This window comes from Larimichthys crocea, chromosome II (assembly GCF_000972845.2).
Source record: "Larimichthys crocea isolate SSNF chromosome II, L_crocea_2.0, whole genome shotgun sequence".
NCBI lineage: Eukaryota > Metazoa > Chordata > Actinopteri > Sciaenidae > Larimichthys > Larimichthys crocea.
In genome coordinates this window covers 9,282,156-9,303,212 of record NC_040012.1, presented here as the reverse complement: position 1 = coordinate 9,303,212, position 21,057 = coordinate 9,282,156, and the positions used below count along the sequence as shown (strand labels likewise).

The 21,057-nt window shown below is 38.0% G+C and overlaps 2 protein-coding genes across 6 annotated transcripts in view; one reads left to right on the top strand and one right to left on the bottom strand.

Annotated features, from left to right (window-relative positions):
• The window catches only part of cacnb2b (calcium channel, voltage-dependent, beta 2b), a 37,361-nt gene extending 32,640 nt beyond the window's left edge, over positions 1-4,721 (top strand). For all 3 annotated transcript variants that reach the window (XM_027289557.1, XM_027289562.1, XM_027289563.1), the window contains one exon: positions 846-4,721. In XM_027289557.1, the coding sequence (XP_027145358.1) occupies positions 846-1,586 (741 nt within the window). In that variant the 3' untranslated portion in view covers positions 1,587-4,721. The remainder of the gene's footprint in view (positions 1-845) is intronic.
• Positions 4,554-20,930, bottom strand: LOC109140214 (macrophage mannose receptor 1). 3 transcript variants are annotated; one of them, XM_027289552.1, is made up of 32 exons: positions 20,763-20,930; positions 20,143-20,502; positions 19,656-19,826; positions 18,870-19,025; positions 18,486-18,596; positions 17,924-18,061; positions 17,661-17,840; positions 16,868-17,022; positions 16,538-16,651; positions 16,250-16,365; positions 15,980-16,128; positions 15,690-15,889; positions 15,083-15,222; positions 14,881-14,953; positions 14,630-14,783; positions 14,487-14,525; positions 13,851-14,014; positions 13,691-13,752; positions 12,346-12,446; positions 12,065-12,207; positions 11,809-11,914; positions 10,714-10,841; positions 10,518-10,604; positions 10,304-10,339; positions 9,164-9,266; positions 8,238-8,467; positions 7,764-7,926; positions 6,254-6,424; positions 6,043-6,159; positions 5,634-5,792; positions 5,493-5,516; positions 4,554-5,401 (listed from the first exon to the last, which is right to left on the bottom strand). In XM_027289552.1, the coding sequence occupies exons 1-32, from the start codon at positions 20,827-20,829 to the stop codon at positions 5,142-5,144; spliced, it is 4,377 nt and encodes a 1,458-aa protein (XP_027145353.1). In that variant the 5' UTR covers positions 20,830-20,930; the 3' UTR covers positions 4,554-5,141. The 3 variants fall into 3 exon arrangements, with proteins under 3 accessions (XP_027145353.1, XP_019121839.2, XP_019121840.2); XM_019266294.2 differs by having other exon boundaries at positions 4,554-5,404; positions 20,763-20,927; XM_019266295.2 differs by lacking the exon at positions 10,304-10,339 and having other exon boundaries at positions 4,554-5,404; positions 20,763-20,927.
• Between the last annotated feature and the right edge of the window lie 127 nt (positions 20,931-21,057).

Genomic DNA, 21,057 nt, shown 5'->3' with positions numbered 1-21,057 from the left:
ATCCAAAATGGCGGCCGCCACTGGAAGTAAACAAAGCCGCGTTAATTGCGTTAATTTTTTTAACGCGTTAATTCTTTAAAATTAGTCGACAAAATTAACGCGTTAATTTTGACAGCACTAATAATAAATTATGAGCTCAGCAGGATTGTTTTATGGACAGAGGAACTTCACAGTGTGCTGCTTTATTCACCATTAACATTTTCATTTCATTTCTCTTCATCCTACTCCATTGGAAAGTTGAAGAAATGAGATAGGTCTACCTCTGGTGAGTGAGATCCCTTCAAATTCTGCTGTAGCTGAATTTTTAACATCCCACTCCAGTTATATAGATGCGTTATAGTTGCGTCTTGTTTAGAAATTTTCAAGAAATTATCTGTTTAGATCACTAGACACATGTAGCTGTTTTAGGATATTTTCAAGCCATTACTTTAGCAATTTCTACAGTTTATGGCATAAACAACACCTCATGTTGATCTCTTCATGAATTCACAGTCATACTAATTTGTTTCCTGCCTCCACAATTTTTTTGTCATACTGTAATTCTGCTTTAGCTTGTCTAATTTTCTTCAGAAAGTAAACAATCTTACATTATATTTTGTGGTAATTAACTTGCATTTATCATAATTTTGACTTTTTATACATAAAAAAATTCAGATCAGTTAATTAAGAGTGAAAGTAAATTGTAGTTGCAGCAGCTGTAGAACAATTGTAGAATTGTCTCTGATGTGGTCGGTTTAGCCACTTGAGGAGCAGCTGCCTCCCTAACAGCAGCTGTGCACAGGTGCCTAGGTAAAGAGGTCCAGGCTTGGGAGTATGTTTGACATTTATGTTGCATTTTGTCCCAGGATGGGCAGAAAAACAAGAAGTCAGCTGCCCCAAAGAGGAAGGTTTCCCGGGAGAACCATCTAGACCAGGAGCCCCCTTCAGCCCCAGCACAGGAACAGAGGGCTGCAGAGGGCCAAAAAGAAGAGGAAGAGCGCCTCCTGAGGACTGAACCAAAGAGACCCCAGCACACCCACCACCATCACCATCACCATCATCACCGCCGGATGGAGCACCACAGCCACACCCAGCACAACCAAACATCTGGTGGCCTGGAAGTACAGTCGAGCAGGGATTATAGCCAAAGGCTTCCACGCAGGCACCTGCATGAGGAGAGGGATGACGAGGTGGAAGATGTGGTGGAGGACGAGGAGGAGGAGACTCGCTATAACCACCGGGGCCATAATCACCACCATCATAACAGCAACCACCAACATCACCACCACCACCACCAACATCACCGTGGGAACAGCCAGCCACACGTCGGGGAAGACTATGAGCAGGAGCACAATGAACGCAACCGACAGCACAGGCATCACCCGCATCACGCGCATATTCCACCACGGACACACCACACGGATCACTATTCTGCACACAATCATCACAGCTACCACCACTACCACGGCAGAGACAGGGACAGAGACAGAGATAGAGAAAGAAACAAGGACAGGGAAAGAGACAGAGACAGGGACAGAGATAGGGATCGAGGCAGAGATAGAGACAGAGATGCACGACAATGGCACAAAGATTCTTATATACACTAGTGACTGTGTTTCTTTTGTGGGTTTGTGCATGGTTTTATGCTGCTCAAGTTATAATGCACTAATGGATGGGGCAGAGAAGTGGGACATCTTTGTAGACAACATTTCTCCTTTTTTTTGTTTTGTTTTTTGTATTAACTATTTTGTCTGTCTTATTTTCCACCTGGTTCACATGGCTCTATGTCTGTAGTTTTGCACAAACATCCGTAAAAAACAAATGCAACGGTGTGCTCGTGCAGTCTAAAATGTTAATTTTGCATTGGTCACACAAATGTATGGAAGCCAAGGGTGGTCATGTTTGCTGTTATCTCAGGATAAAATGTTTGTTTTCTTGTGATAAAAAGCTAATTAAAACAAATGTAATCCAATGAACATTCCTGCAATAAATCCTACCTACGTGAAGATTGCATTAAACTTGACAGCTGGTTATATTTGTGAGACACTTAAAACAATGACACATATTTGAAACTGTCTCGTTCACTTGTGCTGTACGCACTTCACACCAAATCTGTGAAAGGTTAGGGAAGAAATGGCAATAAAATAACCACCTATGGGGACCTATTTTATAAATGCTGTGGACAAAATCCAGTTTGAGAGCATCACATACACTACATCCTCCAAAATAAGTAATTCAGATGAATTAATACCTAGCTAAGTGTAGCTAATGAATTGCCTGTATTTTAACGAAAAGGGGTCTTTTTTTTTTTCCTCTCTCCAAAAAACAAGTGAGTTAAAACAATTAGTCAATTAATCAGTTTGTCCGTTGACATAAAAAATAATTCACAATTGATCATAATCATAATTGTGATCTGGTCTCTCTCAAATGTAAGATCTGCTGTTTCCTTTAAATGTTTTATATCTTTGTAAATATGGTATCTTTTGGTTTTGTTAAAGAAGTTATCCAAAGATGTCACCTTGGCCTTCTGTAAGGCTTTTTTTTTTTTTTACACTAAATAGTTAATTGATCAATCAATCATGGCTATAGCCCAAAACTGATTATCACAAGAAAACATCTGTTATCCCAATGTAATAAAGTACTTAACTTGTAATCTTAAGATAATAGGCCAAAATAAAATTATCAAAACAACAGCTTCCATACAGTGAATGCATTTTATGATTTATTTAATTTAATTTTTTTTGTCTACAAACTTCGATAATGGGATGTTTTGTTGGTCAAATATATGTGGGAAACAACACACTCTGCCCCCATGTGTTTAAATTGGTGTACCTTCAAAAGCCAACGATTTCTTTTAAACATTGGTAAGGAAATTCAAACTATTTTTCTACATGATTCTAAAGGGAAGTCATACTTTGCTTCCTACTTTTTAAAAACGGTGTTCAAGCATATTTATTGACTTGCATTTGCTCTGTGTGGAAGCCTGAAAAATCGTTTGGTGACAATGACCTGTGCTATATGCTGGATACTCTATGCATCTTCTTGTGATAAAATATATTGCTTGAATACAATCTCTATGCATTTGTACATACTTCATAATTGCCTTGTTGGGTATATGTAAGGAGAACCAGAGAGCCTGTTGCACTGTTTGGTAGAACTTGACCCACTGTGTATGGTTGCTTTGAGTTGATGAGACTGAATTGACTCTGTTCCTTTTAAAATGATTTGTTTTGGTTATGTTTGTTTTGTACAGCAGTTAATTTTGACAGATATGCATTCTATTGTTGAAATGTCATTAAAATGCAAAAACAAAGAGCGTGCTAAGTGACATTTCATTTGAAGATGACAGCACCTCCTGCACCTATTATACTGTCCTTTGTCCTTCATATAATTTCAAACTGGTTAATCTTTTTTAATGTGCTATTTGAGAAGTTTTCTGCCATGTACCGCCAATCCAATCCAATCTGCAACAGAGATATGAACTGATATAAACCTGTGACTATTTATTTTACAGGCTAACCCGTTTGGCATCATCACAGTTCACTTGTTAAGAAAACAATTTTAATAGAAACAGTAACTATTCTGATTAAACAAAAAAAATCAGCAAAGACAAAACGGCTTTTTGTACCAAGCGGTGGTCCAAATTGCTGCTTTTGGCACTTTGACACAGGCTTCATCATTTTACAGTCACAGAGAAATAATATATTTGCAGCCTAGTTCAAAAGAGATTTGGTCTCTATAGCTACTTTTTCCAAGTTCATGGGGGTGAATTTCTATTTAACTCACCCGTTCAAATTGTATTAAGGCTTAAAGTTTGGCATAACTAATAGCTTGGCTTGTTTGAGCAGCCAGGCTTCATTCGGTTCACCTCCACTCCACCCACGCTCCCATTTTGGAGATGCTGGCAGAGGCAGAACTGCCAGGATGGAGGTGGCCAGATACGACCACAGTAAACATCAGAACAGCTCTTTTACAAGACACACATTTAATCTCTCTGTGTGCATGTTTAACCTTGTGTTGTAGCCTTTATGTGGTATTTTAGGGAAAGGCTATAGCTGTGAGTTAGTATGATGAACCATCATGTCATAAAAGTGACCATGGTGCTTTTCAGTTGCTATTAGATTAATTTAAAGGTAGAAACGTATGAAAGGAGCTAGCGTCTGCTGCAAAAAAGGCTTATTGTGGAGGAAATCCAGTCATTTTGTATGGTATACTTCTGTTTTGATTCATGAATTTTTGATTTTTACACAAGTATAAATGGAGGTCAGTCAGCGATTGGCGGTTTAAAAAGTTGAACAGCTGGTGCTGCAAAGTAGCACTGCAATGTTTTTGTTATTTTGTGTTCATTAGTGTGTGATGACATGAGAAAAGTTTGTGTCCATAATTTCTTGACATTTATTGCTCCACCACAACGCTATGAAGGTTGTTTAGAAAGCCTTTTGCAGCAAAGTTATATAAGTTTTAACTGTGACTACACATAAACACTGCCATAGCCAGCAGCCTCAAGATTAACTTTTTTTCTCACGGTTATTTTAGTGCTTCTCAGTGAACTTTTCTCACCTCCAGCAGATTGATCACTGCTCATTGTTTTATTTTTCATGAGAAACCTTGAAAAATAAGCAGCAAGCACAACAAGCAGATATAAAATGACAGGATTCTTGTGTAAGTCGACTAAAAGTGTAAACACTCTACAGTAGCAAATTAAAGACATTACTTAAAGTAAGTAAAGCTAAGCACTTCAATAAAACCTCTGAGCCTTCACTGTTAAAAAGTCAAACCTAACATTCAATGTAGATGTCCATGCATTGTTATTTACAGCATCTTTTTATACAGTTGTTCTCTTCCACGAGACTTGACGTGAAGGATGTCCATCCTAACTCGTACTATCGTCCAGTAGGAACATGTTATATCTTTTTAACGTTAACGATTCATGGTAACATTCATGTTACAAAATGTACAATTCAACAATTTTCAAATTATTACAGAAAGATATTTGTATGTAAAAGAAAAAATCCTACGGCTTCAATTTTGTTTTGTTCATTAAGGCTAATTATTGACAAGCGCATTGAAACTTAAATTAAATTGGTAATCTAAATGAGAATGGCATCAACCTTCTGCCAAAAATACATTGTATGACCTGATATATTCTGCTGGTATTTACATCACACAGTTACAACTGGCCCAGGGTTCTCCTCTTCTGCATTTGCTACCAATTTATTGGTGTCAACCATTTCAGACCGGTGCCGCTCATTGTTGAAGAAGAGTGGGTTATCGAAGGTAGTTAACTTTTCAGGGATAGGTAAGCGGCGGCCAGACTTCTTGAAGAGAAACAAGGCGATGGCTGTCCCGATGATGATCGCAGTAATGACCAACACAACTGGCAGAACTACGCGGCCACGGGTTTGAGGATCCACGTGAGGAACTGCTGTACAGATTCAACACATAGATGATGAGCCGGTAGTACAAATTTATAATTGTAAGTCAAATAAAGAGTATAAAGTCATACAACTTACCAGTTGGTGGTGCTGCTCGTAATACTAGAAAAAACAAATTACATTTAAAAAGTAGTTTTTAAAAGGTTTCTAAATGTATTGAATACATTTATGAGTTTCAATTACTTTAATTCAGAGTCCTGTTAAGTATGATGATCTTACTTTTGTTGGTTTTGCAGATATAACCTCTGTCATACCACCGTCTGCCTGAACTCCATGTCCCATCATAAGAACTAATCATTCCATAATCGCCACTGCTAGGTTCATTTCCACGCCAGTTAGAGTAGTCCATGACGGCTTTATCAAACCACAGCCACAAACCTGTTAGCAAAAAGAAATTTAATGTTTCTTTCTATACTAAGTTAGGTGAAACATACAGCAACACTTCTAGATTTGTTTCTAGAAATTAATCATTCTCTTTTTAGCTCTGTTTCAATCTTAACCAAACTGAGGGAAATATACTACTCTTTAGCTGCTTAATGCTCCACTATGTTCACTACCAGGTTTATCCTTTGTATATCTTCAACTAAGTTAAGTTACTTTCCATGAAAGAGCAGACAACACGCTGTACCTTTGTGAGTTTTATACAAGCCAATCCAGAAAGAGTTTTCATTGTCTTTATATAATTGAATATTGCTTTTAATGAAGTCTTCCTCAAAGGGATCTTCAATGCTGACCAGAGCTGCACCTTTACAAACAGACAAACAAAGATCAGTAGTTATTCAGTTAAAGCTAAACACAGCTTGGATGTATGTATTAGACCATCTATAGAAAATCCTTACCATGTTTCTGACAGTTAGTAGATGCAACTGGCCACTGAACCTTTTCTGTGAAAAACAGGTAGCAATGCTTCCTAAATGGCAGCCAGGTGAAAGTTTGTCTTGTGTATCTGGGTGTTTCTGGGTCCTCGGGGCAAAATCCTGGAAATTCGCTTGACTCTGTCGGTGCCACATCTGTGGATAAGAGAGACATGTCACCGGGTTCAACTAATTACTGCATAATTCATAACTTCAAATGCAATGCAATGATATAACAATGACAATATTGTAGAACAAGAAAGTGACATCACATCTAAAACAAAATACAGTTAATAGTTGTAACTGTTCTCCTTCCTGCCCAGTCCTAGGAGTCTTATTTAACCAATAAATCATGACAGTGAAGAACGTAAGTGGGGAAACCTTTGAAAGGACAGTAAACTTTAAACAGCTCTCATCTCTGGTCTTCATGCTTGAACTTGTGTGCCAATGCAGAGGCTCTTTAGATAACCCTGCTATCATAAAGCAAACTTTCTGCATGATCCTTTGAGCCACATTGCTTAGGCACCGGGTATAGATCAGGGAGATTAGCATGATGAAGAGGGATTCAGGCAGGGAATGTACACTCATATCTCCAAGACTATGAGCATTTTTCATGTGGCTGGACTATTGAATAAGAGACGGTCTTACCCAACCACAACACATGACGAAACTGAGTAAAGTTGAAGTATGGTCATGAAACTTCTCAGTAGGCAGGACATAGTAGAGAGCAGGTAAGGCTCATATCGATCTTAACACCTTCTCCTCTCTAGGCACCAGCGTATAAAGTATCCCCAGTACCCCCTGGCACCTGTTCCCCAACAAGTATTTCCAGCATCTCAGGTGCCATTAGTGGTGTAATACTGATGCTTCCCTTCCCAAGCAGTGTATGGTGTCTCAAACACAGCCAGATCCTGGTAGACCGCTTCTGGAGACACTCCACTAAAAACAGCTTACCCAGCCTACAAACCTGGCAGAAACTCGGACACCGCCCATACCACCTAGTCATGGTAGTTGACCCACACCTGCCCAGAGAATTCTAGCCTATTATCCATCACTTTCCTTGTGAGGATGGGCCCGTCTGTACAGTAGAGGTCAGTGTCAAGGGGATATTGTCATTAGACCTGTTGCAAGAACCCACTTAGGACTATTAATATTTAATTGATTAATTATCAAATGTGGAATCACATTTGATCTTTCCCCGATGACTGTGAGGCAGATGTATTACTTGACCATTAAATCCTCTGTGTCAGTAAACTACTTCAGTGGAAAACTTAAAGGACAATAACCAATAAATGCCTCTCATCTCTGGTCTTTATATAAACCCTCTTACACAGAGAGTCCACAACAGCACCATAGAGAATGCCCACCAATACACCTCCTTTGCTTTTTTTACACTGAACCAAACTATAGTAGCATTATGCCGATATACGTTGACATTAACAGGATAGCATTTAGGAGGAGTCACATATGACAATGTCCTGTACATAAGCCCTACCTGTAGTCTTCATACAAATGCTGGTCGCGTTCTGATTGCAGTCAGCCGTGGACCATTTCCCATTCTTATTTACAAGCACACATGGTTGTGAACGTGGTTCGCCGTAATCCCAATTAGTTATCTCAAGACGCCAGCCATCAACATATTTGTAATATCCACCTGTCTGGAAGCAAAGATTAATAAAAATGTATTCAGGGTTGTTGTTTTTTTTTTCAAGAAAATCTGAAATCGTTCTGATTTTTAGAGTAAATAATAATGTCACAATTAGCTAGCCTCCAACACCATCCACAATTTAAATCTACTGTATAAACAACAACAGCCAATTTTAAGATAAAAAAAAAAACTTTACCTGAACAATTCATTGTTGCTTAACATTTTTACTTAAACATTTACAATGGTATAATAACAAAATGTTCATGTTTCAAGCTGGGTTTAGTTTGCTATGTGCTTTTTGAAAGATGTTTTGCCGTTTACCTGATTTTTGTTTATTCCAATCCACACAGAGGAGTTGAGCTTCAAAGCCAGCATCTCGATGTAGATCTGTGACCACTTATTTCGCATACTGGCCAATTTTGCACCCTCACCCTCACAGTATTTCCTGGCTGCATACCAGTTCATTTGTTGAGAACCAGCCTTGATAGAGTCATTAAATATTTGAACATAGTTTGTAGTTATTGGTTCAGGGGTGTCTGGAACAGCAGGGTCTGTTTAGGGCGAGAAAATAAGCAAAATATTTTTTTTCCATTTATCTTAAAGTCAGACACTCTTGCATAATATGTGTCCTTTAAAGTTTGTTGCTAGTTGTCTTCATGTTAACTAATCTCAACAGTCTGTACAGCGCGCCCCCAAGTTTTTGCATGGCTGTTCATTTCAATTCAGTACTCAAATACTCAAATATGGAAATTACTTATAATCCCCATTCCTTGTTTAAGCAGGCTGTTTACAGATCAGAAATGTATCGATATTACAAAATATTGATTACAGTATAGAACAGTCACAAGGAATCATATGTTGCTTTACTACAATCAGTGCAGTTGGGGTGGACTTGCCCCAAAATTACATGGAATATACCTGGTGTCAACAATTGCAAAGTGGGTCCTGAATTTTATCTGATGTCTTATGTTAACACTTGCTCTCAAGTATGCACATGCCACATGCACCTTCTGTTTTGGTGAAAGCTTCCACAACAACTGTTGGGTGCACAGTCTTCAAGCATGAGAGGGTGACGCTTGGCAAATGGTTTTACATTTTATCAACTATAGAATATCTGGTTAAATTAAAAATTTGAGTATAATATAAATACACTGGAAGATGTACAGAACTATGCCGCTCCTTGTCTATTAAAATCATCTTATGTTATAGGAAATACATTTAAGAGAAAGGCCAGAGGGTAAGCTCACCAACATCTTGAAGACAGATATATCCATTGGTATCATTGCAGGACTTTTTTAGCCATTTTCCAATACCCACTTTGGAATCGGTAGTCATCACAGTACACTGTCTCTGGTGAAACACAGCAATGATGAGTTAAAGAGGCATACATTTTCTGTGGATAGATGCAGTCATGCTTGTTATGGATTTTTTCCTTAGGTTACACAGGGTCACGTGTGGGTCTTGAGGTCCTCAGCAGTATTAGTAGTTTGGCTTTGATTTGGAACAGTAGGTGCCAGTCTATCTCAACACTGTGGTGGCCAGAGACCTATTGCTGCCTTCCCAGACATAATAGATACCTTTCCGTTGAGGCTCCAATCTGCGTAAACAGATATCTGTGTCTCCAGACTAGAATGTGCTGACAATAACACCTGCATGGGTAAAAACAGTCTCTTTGACTAATTCTGGGCGTGTAGTATTTGTGGTGTTATCTTGGGGTTTAAAGTTGATCCACCAGGATGAGTTTGGCAGAATGTGAGACGGACTCAGGCACTTCTGATGGACTTTGAAAGTGTCTCTAATTCTCCTTGGCCAAGCGTCAATAAATAATACAGCATAAGACATCAGAGGCTCCTGAACACTTTCTTCCTTCCTGAACTCACCGTTGACCTTTGACTTCAGCAATTTCTCCACAACAATGCTGAAAGCTCGCTTGACAATTATACCAATATTTGAATCTTCGGCAGCAATGAAAAGTGACAGCATCTTTGCCTTGAAAAATGACTAATTGGCAAAATATGATCACATATGATACATTAAAAAAAATATCTTTTTTGATGTCTGACATTCAAAGTTTCATTATAAAAACCTCAATAGAAGCTTCAAATGACATTCAGTACAGCCCTGTAAATATCTTCATATAATGACCCAGAATACCCAAACAAATAATGTTTAAATCAACAAACTAAATTAGAAATTGAAGAATTAATGGATGAGTTTTTAACAGAGTACAGTAACAGAGAATGATACTGTATTTGTACTCTTATTGTTCCCTATTACTCTTCCACAGTTCCTAGATTTATCTCAGCTAGATAGTTTCATTAGAAAAATATGCATAATTCAACAAGTGAAAATGTATTTCTCATTGCAGTATATCAAAAGAGTATTACCTGTGAAAGTGTGTAATGACCAAGACCATAATCCGGCTGTTGATGGGTGGAAATTATTATAAATACACAAACCGAAAATGTGATATAAATTATGTTATAAGTATATGTTAATGGATGTTAACAAAATACTGAACACAAAACTGTCATAGAAATATTATGTGGCTTGGCTCCAAGGCAAGACAAATTGATTGCACATTTTTTCTTTTTTTTTTACCTCAAAGTCATCAAACATATAGTGGTCGTGGTAGTGCATCGCAAAACGATGATGGTGGTGATAGGGTCTGAAGCTTTCATGGCGGTTCTGCAATTATAGAGTCACATTTTCATGAAAAACAGTTAAAGAAAACAAGATATTGTTCTCTATAGTAATGTAGCACATAACTCGTGTTTCACAAAATATGTCCACTTACTACAGTGCCCCAGTTGGTGTATCGTACTGGTTTCCCTACAGTCCAGTAAAACGAACCACCTTTTGAATTATGCAAACCAATCCACAGGTCTATGGTAGGTGCCTCAACCATTGTAGCTGTTAAAAACACTGAAAATGTAGCACAACGATTTAAAGTTTAGATATTTTTTATGACCATGGAGAGAGCAGCTTGTTGTCTTTCTGACTAGATCTACTTGCGTAAAGCACAACATACACTGATATATTAGTTGTAGTCTTAGCGGTATGTGCAACATTAACCAGAACACAGAAGGTAATGTGAGTCTATGCACGGCGTGATCATCAGTCAGCTTTTAATAACTGTGGTTTTATGAAGTCTCACATGAGTGTTTAAAAACTTTCTACATTGGGAACAAAAGTTTCCACATTATACTCAGCTAAGAGATTGTTCATTCCTTTAAAGATAATAATTACATTTAACATGAATTTCTAAACAGTTATTGTAGAAAGCTTTTGGTCGTTTTGGGTCGACCCTGAATGCCTTATGTTTCACTTCATTAGGTACACTTGTACAATCATCTGAACTACTCAAGGTTGTAGTTTGCAGTTATGCATTGTATTGAAATGTGTTTCTAAGTATTTTGCCAACCAGGTTACATATATGAGAGGGCTATACTATTAGAAACACATTTCAATATAATGCACTCCAGTATAACACCTCATCCAATACAACCTCAATAATAAACATAAAGTAAAACTATTACTTTTCTGACAGTATCAACAAAAACTGGAAATTAGATTGTACATGTACCTAATTAAGTGGCTGGTGAGTGTATATCAGCAAACTTACATGTTATGCTTGCAGACAAACATTTTGGATGAAGAGAAATATTGTTAAACCCAGCCAAAATCATTGGTAATGCAAACAGCTATAATCTTTAAATAATATGGCCCATTGTCTATTAATAAGTAAGTATAAAATATATAAGTATAAAATATAATAATTATAATAAGTATAAAATAAATAAGTATTTTGACAACCAGGAGACATGTCAAATTTATAAATTTAGCATTTTTGTGGAATATAATATTCTGTGGAAATCATCATAAAACAAACCTTGCACTTGTTGTGAGAGAACTGTTGCAAGATTTCCTCCCATTGATTTGCATTTTGTCCTTGCATCGTCCCATTTCTCCTTCTGGTCAGTTATGACTTTGTAACACTATAGGTGAAAAATCAACAGTGTGTGTGATATCTCAAAAAGAGCAGTAGCTTATAATTTCATCCACAAATAGATCACTAGTTTGTGCAACATCAGTTACGTATATTCCCATCCTGCCAAACATCAACTGAACAAAAATCAAGGTCTGACCTTTGTGTCAATTTTTTTCCAGCCTTGTCGACAGCCACCTTTTGGGGGAACTGTTGGTGCTACAGTGGTATTGACAGGTGGCGACTCACTGCGTTTACAAATTGACTTGAACTCCATGCCACAGGTATAATCATGCCAGAACCCTGTGAACCAAAATATGAAATAAATAGTTCAGCATGAACAATATACATTTTTAAATTTAAAGGCTAATATCAGTTTCTTTGTGAAAGTCATTATATGAACGTGTGCCAGTGAAGATTAGCCAATTTTATGTGACTCACCCATCGAGGTAGTCATGGCAACACAGTTCTCATCATTGTTCTGAAAATCAGGTTGGTTTTCATCCCACCTCTGAAACGCCACTGGAGAACCATCCATCCACCTTTTTGGAACACAATGAAATTAGTTTCATACACATTTTTGGCACACTCTCACTTTCGTTTCCATTTTGTTTTTTAACGTTTTAAATAGTTCTGTTGCAAAATTGCTCGACAAAATTAAACTCTGCTCTTGAATCCAGGCAGCAAAACTGATTAAATAATTAAAGAAATAATGTAACTTTATAGTTAAAGGGTAACTTTGGTATTTTTCAATCTGGATCCCATTTTCCCATGTTTTTGTGTCAAAGTGACTAATGGGGACTACATTTTTTTTTTTTTAGAAGTGCAGTAACAAGCAACAGTCCTGCTGCTGGTGATGTAAATTTACTTTACACGAAGAACTGAACTAACATTAATTCTTGTAACAGACACAAACACATGTAAAAACAGGGTCCAGGTTAAGGTTGCTTGTAAGGCAGCTGAACTCTGAGATCACAAGAATCCGTCTTGCCAGGCATCAAGCTATGCTTGTTACCAGCGCCGGTCCTGGCCACATTTGCACCCTGGGCGAATCCTAACTTAATGAGCGGTATCGAAAATTCGCGAGTTTTTTTTCTTTTTCGGCCGCTCGGGCGCCCCCCACGGAGACTGTGCCCTGGGCGGCCGCCCACATTGCCCATAGCTAAGACCGGCCCTGCTTGTTACAGTAGTTATGGACCAATTAGTGTCCTATGAGGCAATCCTGACAGCAACAGCATGAGATATGGTTTAATGCTAGGCTTTTTTTGATGGAAAAGATGTTTCCTCTCTTCTCCCAACTGACTTGGATAAGAGTTTGACTATGTTTTATAGGTCATTGATCTAATTGGCTGAAGTTTGCCCATGAGAGACAGATGTTTTATCCAATCACCTGGCCTGTATTTTTTGAAAGACACACAAATTTAGAAACTAGTTAGTGAACATAGTAGAGCACCTAGCAAGCTAAAGAGATGAATATTTGATGATGGCTGATGGAGACCAAAACAGAGCTTAAAGGAGAGTGAATATTGTGGACTTTGTTTGGTTGGCCATGACTATTATTTAGAGATAATTCTAATAACATTACAGTGTTTGTGTGTGATGAATATATTGATTTGACATGTAGCAAAAGTACAAATTGTGATGTGATTTCTATATAACTGATGCCAAAACAACCAAACTGCATACAGCACAACACATTATTTAACTGGTCATGTCACATAATTTTGATTTTTACTTCTTTGTATTCTTGTATTGTAGTGTAGTGTATTATTTCATTCATACTCACCCATATGTTTTATCAAAATCAACAGTCAGGCCTATCCAGAAACTCCCATAAGATTTGGTTATCTAGAGACAAGGTAAAAACCATCAGTACTTGTATTGCAGTATGTTCTAAGCTTAATTGCCATGGCTATTGAAATGTCACTGTAAAAGTCATTGCTCACCTGTTTCCATACAAAGACAGCTTCAGCTTCAGTGGTGATAGATACCAAGTCACTATGCTTCTGTTGGCAGTAGTGACGAGCTTCTTCCATGGCCATTGACCGTCTGTTAAAATAATACTGATTCCCGTTCCATTCTAGCCAACCATCTGAAGTTGTATTGTAGTCTGAAAACATGTTAGAAATATGTAATATATATTACAGCACGTGTAGGTTGAGATTTTCAGTTGCCTTCTAGCCATGATAGTTGCATGTCTCTATGGATGGCAATGTTAGTCAGTTGGCTGATCCACCATGTTGGTCTTGACAGAAATATTAACCCTAACAACTATTGGATGGGTTTCTGTCAATTTTTTTAATCCTACTTGGGGATCCTCTGACTAGTTCTCAAGCACCACCACCGGGTCAAAGTTTTTACTTTTCCTGTGAAATATCTCAGTTTCTACTCAATGATTGGTACATAAATCCACACCAACGTCCATGATTTACTGAAGATTTACTGAAGACTTTGGTAATCTTCTGACCTATCCACTAGTGCCACCTTGAGGTTTACAGTTGTGACTTTGAGTGAAATGTCTCAACAACTGTTTGGCTTCTCATTCAATTTGTTACAGACAAATTTAAACCATACCCACTTACCAGGAGTGACATCGGCTGGAGTTGGCTCTGGAATTAATCCTATAAGAATAGAAGGTATACACTAAATTTGAGGACGACACTGTTGGAAAGTTAACTCACTAATAAACCAAGAGAGAAGCAATGGTTTCAGTTCTTTATCTTACCTGCACGGATCTGGCATATCCATCCAAGGTACGTCTCACAGTGCACATCATTCCAGGACCCACCCCTATCCTTTTTATGAATTTTCATTTCAGTACAAGATTCTACATTGTTTTTATTGTTTGGCTCTCCTTCCTCCCAGTGTTTGAACTGCAGCTGTAGACAAATGCGAATAAAAACCCTCAGTAATTTATAATGTTATTGTATGTTTGTGTCTCCTACACTAAAGTGGAAAATCAAATAGTTAACTCACTGGGGATCCATCACTCCATGTATAGCCGGTGAGTGGGTCGGGGGCACTGAGTCCAATCCAGGCTGAATCATAACTAAAGTGGACAAACTTCTTAATAATTCACGTATAAAGTCTGTTTGTAAAATGTTAATGCCTAACTAAATAATTATTGGTAGAAGCATTGTCCAAGTTAGACAAGTCTACTTTGTCAGCTCATACTCACCGTTGCGGGAGCGCTTGTAGCTCAGCTTCATTGTGGATACTGAGCAGGTCTCCTCCGATGGCCCTGCAGAAATCTCTGGCTTCATACCAGGTCCTCTTTTTTGTAGATGACAATGACGATGACGAAGAGAATCTATAGATCTTAAACACAATGAGACAGAGATATCCAGCATGGTTTAGTATAGTCACCTCACAACAAGCTCTTGCACTCTTTGTATGTGTACATATTGGAATAGTTGTAAGTATTGGCATGCACATATACACGTTTCTATGTATCTGAACCATGGTGCTTGAAATGTCCAGTGTAGATGTCATACTTGTACTACAGATCTCAACTATTGATTATAAGATATTTTTCGATTTTGAATAGTTGCATTTGATTATTACCGATTACGCTAAAACTAAATCTGGGTGGTAAATCAGCTATCGGGTTACAAGACTCATGAAGCAAACACAGAGGAGCAATCCAGTCACAAGTCCCCATTCCCATGTCCAACATTTGTAGATGTAGATTAAGGAGCAATTGTTTCAGCAACCATGTTAACTGATGTTGAGTGTTTATAAGGTGTATTAAGTTTTGTTTTGTTTTTTTCTTCATGTAGCTATACCTTGAAGCAGTAATTTCTTGGTCCAATGTTAGTCCAGCCGTCTGGGCATTTAGGAGGAATAAGAGTTGGTGGTGCAGGGGTTACCGCTGCCCCCTCTGCCAAGTGTTTGCAGATGTACTTCTGCCTATTGGTGCAGGGTAGCACATCCCAGAGGCCAGCAAAAATCCCAGTTTTCATAGCAACACATCCCTGTTGGTTACCTTGTATTGCAGAAGAAGAAATAGTAAATTGTTGATTGTGAAACCACTTTTGGACACATCTTGTAGAGAAAAAAAAGTATTTCTCCATACCTGGCATTTCAGCGTTCCAGTGAGTAAATCTCACTGTGTCTGTGTTGGTCCACACAAATTGATCAATGTTTTTCTGGTTTGAGAGGCCAAGCCAGAAGTATTTCTCAGGTCTCAACCCCACCAAGCTGATAAGGAACGCATTATCCACCCTGGAATATTTTTTAAAGAAATTTTTCTTATATCAGTGAATGTACAGTAACCCCAATGCATTTGAACTTGAAATGTAGTATTGCTCAGAACATGGGTTAGTTACAAAATATTTTTTCTTACCCATTTGTAACATCAACTAAGTAAGACTCTAAACTCTTGCAGCCATCTTTAGCTTCATCGAAAGTTTTAGTTTGTTCTCCAGTGAAGTAGCAGTACGAGCCGTGTCTTCTCCAGCCCTGGATTGTTGTCAAACCAAAAAATGAACAATGACCTCCTATTATTAATATATACATTTTGGCAAAGTATTACAAAGTAAAGCCTCTGAAACAATGATTCACAGAATTAATTGTGTAAAAAATATCTGAGCATAACCAAAGTTTTAAATGAAAATAAGTAAACTTCACGTACAGCTTTGCAGCCTACATTCTGCACCACTTCATCTCCAGTGGGTCTTGAACGACTCATCTTCATGCAAATGAAGCCGCGTTTCTCCCCACATGAACCGTCAGCCCAGTTCCCATTCTGCAAGAAAGTACCATCAAATATTTATTTATGTGGAGACTGGATGTACTGGAGTCAATTTTTTGTAAAAACAAATGTCAAACACACACAACAATGAATATATTCAGTTTAGCACATGTACAAAATCAGTATTTTGTGAAAAATCTGGTTAAAGAGCATTCATCAATGCCATGTATGTATGTTTTGTGCACATATTACCCACATGGTGCTCCTTACCTCTCCCTTGATGAAAATGCAGTCGTTTACATCGGTGTGCACAAGAGGTCTCCCAAATTCCCAGCTAGTGAAACTGACAGTAGAGTGATCGATCCAGTCAAACAGCCCCTCGGTCTTCCTGTCATTCAGCCCAATCCAAAGCTCATCATTGGATTCTGTAGACATGGATAGAAATTTGCCAATAACTGAATCACCAGCTGGCTAGAAGTGTCCAATCATATTTATGAAGGTGCACAATGCAGCCATTACAACCTGACATATTATAACTTTGCTTTTACTCTTACTCTGCATGCTAAGGCTTTTGACTGCTGCAGCTCCCTTCACCACTGCAGTCTCTTGCAATACCTGTGGAACCTTGGTGTTGTTGATTTAACTATGGTTTAATGTTGACGTTGAATTTTTTTGTCCTTTAAACAGCAAAGCCTGCAACTGCTTAATCAATGCAACTGCTTAACATGTTTGACATATTTGGTTCTAGTTGAATTGTGCTTGGTGAAGGTGATGATGGGGAATGTGCAACATCAGCAATTAAAACTGGACTCTTTGTACATTGCTTTGATGTAAAGCAAAACAATGTTTCATCCACATGGTTAAACAATTAAAACCCAGAGACAGGCCACCTTGTCTGATTTATAGACCACCTTCTGTTCATTCACTCATTTTTTGGGTGAGACTATTGTACATTTAGTCATTTAGCTGACGTGTTTAGAGCATCCTTTAGTAACTGCAGTGATGCAAATGTGTAAACAGGGCATAAGTTAAACCTGTGTTTGTTTTTTATTGTTTCACGTACCGTATCCAAGTTGAGAGATGATAAAGCTTTGGTCCTCCAAATTACGGATGCTGACAAGGTCTCCTCCTTCATCACGACAGTCTCTCTGAGAATCAGTCCATGTTTTCTTAGTCCGATTGAGGTGGAAACAGTGGCCGTTGTAAGGAATCCAAGGTTTTGCACAAAATCCTGCCTCAGGAGCTGATTATGAAAGACACAAGGACTGAGTGGCAGATACACAATGTTGATGTGCAGAGTAGAATAGAAGAGATCTTTCTCTTTACCTTGTGTAGGCACTTCCTCAGCTGCTTTACTGTAGCAGATGTACCCAAGCTTCTTGCTGCAAGGTGAACTTTGCCAGGAGTATTGTACAGCAGGATCAAGAATGGCACAGTTATGTCCTGGAGTATCCTGTGGATAACCTAAAACATGTACATATTATCTTTGAATGAGTGAATACATATAGTACAATATAAAAAGTGCTGCAAAGAGCATTCTAAAGTGGTTTGTAAAATGTTTGACAAAAATGAATTACAAAAAAAAAAAAGAAAAGAAAAATGTGTGCTGGCCAACTTTATGAGGCAGGTTGCTCCATAATTTCCGGGTTACTTTGAGCATAAGGGAGAAAAAGTTTCAACTTCCTCTATCTGCTGGCTGCATTAAAAAAAATGGATTTGGAGTCATGTGTTTTCACCACACTCTCTTCTCTTTTGTTTAAATCAAGGTTTACTAGTCAGCTTCTCTCTGCTAGAGCCTGCAGTTACTGAAATATTTTCATATTTTACAATTTTAACATTTCATAATAAAAATACAAAATATTGTCGAATAAGTGGAGGAAAAATTTACCTGAGTCCCATTTCAAGTAGCGGTAGGGCCTCCCATCTGTCCATTTCCATCCATGTTCTGGATCCAGAACCAGCCCAGTCCAAAGCTTATTGCCATTTACCCCGAGTATTGCTGTTAGGGGGCATGGGAAACAGAATAATGCATGTTCTCCTTTGTCACTTGTTGTTGGTAAGACTCAAAGCTCCCAATTATTTGATAACACATTAGTATCTATGCAAAGATTCAGATTAATCAATGCAAGAAATGCATTTATGAATGTATAAAAATAATATTTTTAGTAGATCATGCTATCATAATTAAAATCCAGTAAGGACAAAAAAACTTGATTGTAGGGAATAAATGATTAGTTACATTACATAAAGTGTAGAGTCAGTGTCATCTTACCTATGATATAAGCCTGCTCGTGAGGATCGGTGATACTAAGCAGGGAGGCACCCTGCTGTTTGCAGCTGGTTTCAGCCTGGGACCAAGTCATAACTGCCTGTGTGTTGAGCTGGTAATACGCTCCTGTTGTTGGGTGTTTATTCCAGCCATCTTTGGCTATGAATGTGTAGAAGAAAAACATTTGTTGTTTACACAAAGTAAAAAAAAAACAAAAAAAAACAAACATGGGAAACATTGAATCAACCATAAACTAATGTTCAGCCCTAAATTAAATTATAGCTTCTAACTGTGTTGTCAACTTAGTGACTTTCTCCTTAGATATGGTGACTTTTAAGACCCCCATTAGCAGACTAGTAACAAATCTAGCCCCTTTTAGGACAGACCTTAACCTTCACCAATATGCCTCAGTGAATGTGCGCTCTAGTCCGACACTGTGTTCAGTGGGTGGGGAAGAGCAGCAGCATGTGTTCAGACGAACAATCAGCCAGGCATAAACCTGCGTAACTCCCTCTCTTTGTTTTCGTTCATAAGGAAGTAACTTATTTACTTAAGATTTATTTTATTGCAATATCAGGATCCTCTATTCATGACACTTCAAATCCCCAGGCTAAACAACAGAATTTATAAAAGGTTTTTGAAATTAGAAGGGTAGATTTAGCTTGGTTTAGCAACTTGAAAAATAATGATAGCTATTGATAAAGATAGGTATCATTTAACTTTATAAATATGGCCTCTTTTTTTTTACTGCATTATGACAAAAAGTTTTCACACATAGAGAGTACTCACAAGTAACTGGACAGTATCCCCAGCGCTGGCTTTGAAATTTTGTTTCAACCGCACACCGAAGTTGTGGTTGTGTGGGGCCGGCTGAAATGCAATCTGAGTACCACTGGTCATTGTACTTGAAGGGAAACATGCACAGCATCCCAGCTGCATTTCCACCAATGGCATAAAATTCTAAGAGACGATAAAAACAAAGATACGTTTTTAGAAGATTTTCTGCCTGCTGTGATTTACCTATAATGACATAAGAAAAACTACTTCACTTTAAGCTGGACTCCTATGAAAGTTTTTTAAGATAATGTTTTATCTTTATCACAGTAAAAATTAAGATTTATCAAACATGTGACATATATTATGTAAACTGCAATGTCTGAGTAGCATTTTGACCTTCTGTTGGAGCTAACATGTAAAAATATTTTTTAACATGACTCCTTTTTGTTTTGTACTTGCTGGTTATAATTTAATTTGGACAGTCCATCCAGTACCATACCTCTGTATGTTCTTGTGCAAGCGCCATTGGACATCCCTGAAATAATGAAGTGGCTATTGGGTCCTGTTGTTCTGGAGAGAGCAGCTGTGTTATCTGCCTTGAGCTCAATGTAAAGCTCTTGGCCTTTGAGGGCGAGCACGGTCTCATTCTTGCATTCCCACTTTTGGAGTTCACTATTTTCATCGCAATCGTAGAAGCTTATTTCACTGCCCACACTTTTCCCTTGGACTCCCAGGCACTTTTTCCTTTGTGGATCCATGAGTCGATCACCAGTTGTCCAGCGTATGTCACTGCAATCGTTGGTACTTGTTCTAACCAGACAAACACCAGTGGCCTTGTTTGTTAGTTGAAATGGTGAATCTGTAAAGAAAGAGTTAAACACTTTTGACTACTTATTGCAAAATGATTTAGAAAACTCCTCCAGCAACTGTTGTTTAGTAATGTTGAATAAGATTTAATGTTATTTGGACATTAAAACAGACTCAAATCATAACTAAACAAAGATGGAATCATCCCATTTCTGCAAAATTTCGATAAAAAGCAAAGGACACGACAGTCTCAAATACAGAGTAAAATGCACACACACAAAGACCTCAAAATGAAATATTTGAATTCTGTACCGTCAGAAGCCAAACATAGTAATGTTTGGATCAGGAGCACAAAGGCTGCACAAATTGTCTTCATCATTGTGAGATGTCTTACAGCAGAAGACGTTATCCATGCATTTCTGACAGAGGATTTAAGAGTTGTGTGGATGATTTTTGGAAGCCAATCTTAACAGTACGGACACATCCTGTCTCGTCGTGTCGTCAGGACTTTTTTTTTTTTTTTCGTCGTCTCAGACTTTTTTTTTTCTTGGACATTGTACTTCTGACGAACAAGGAGGAGCAAATGAATAAATCACAAGTTTTTTTT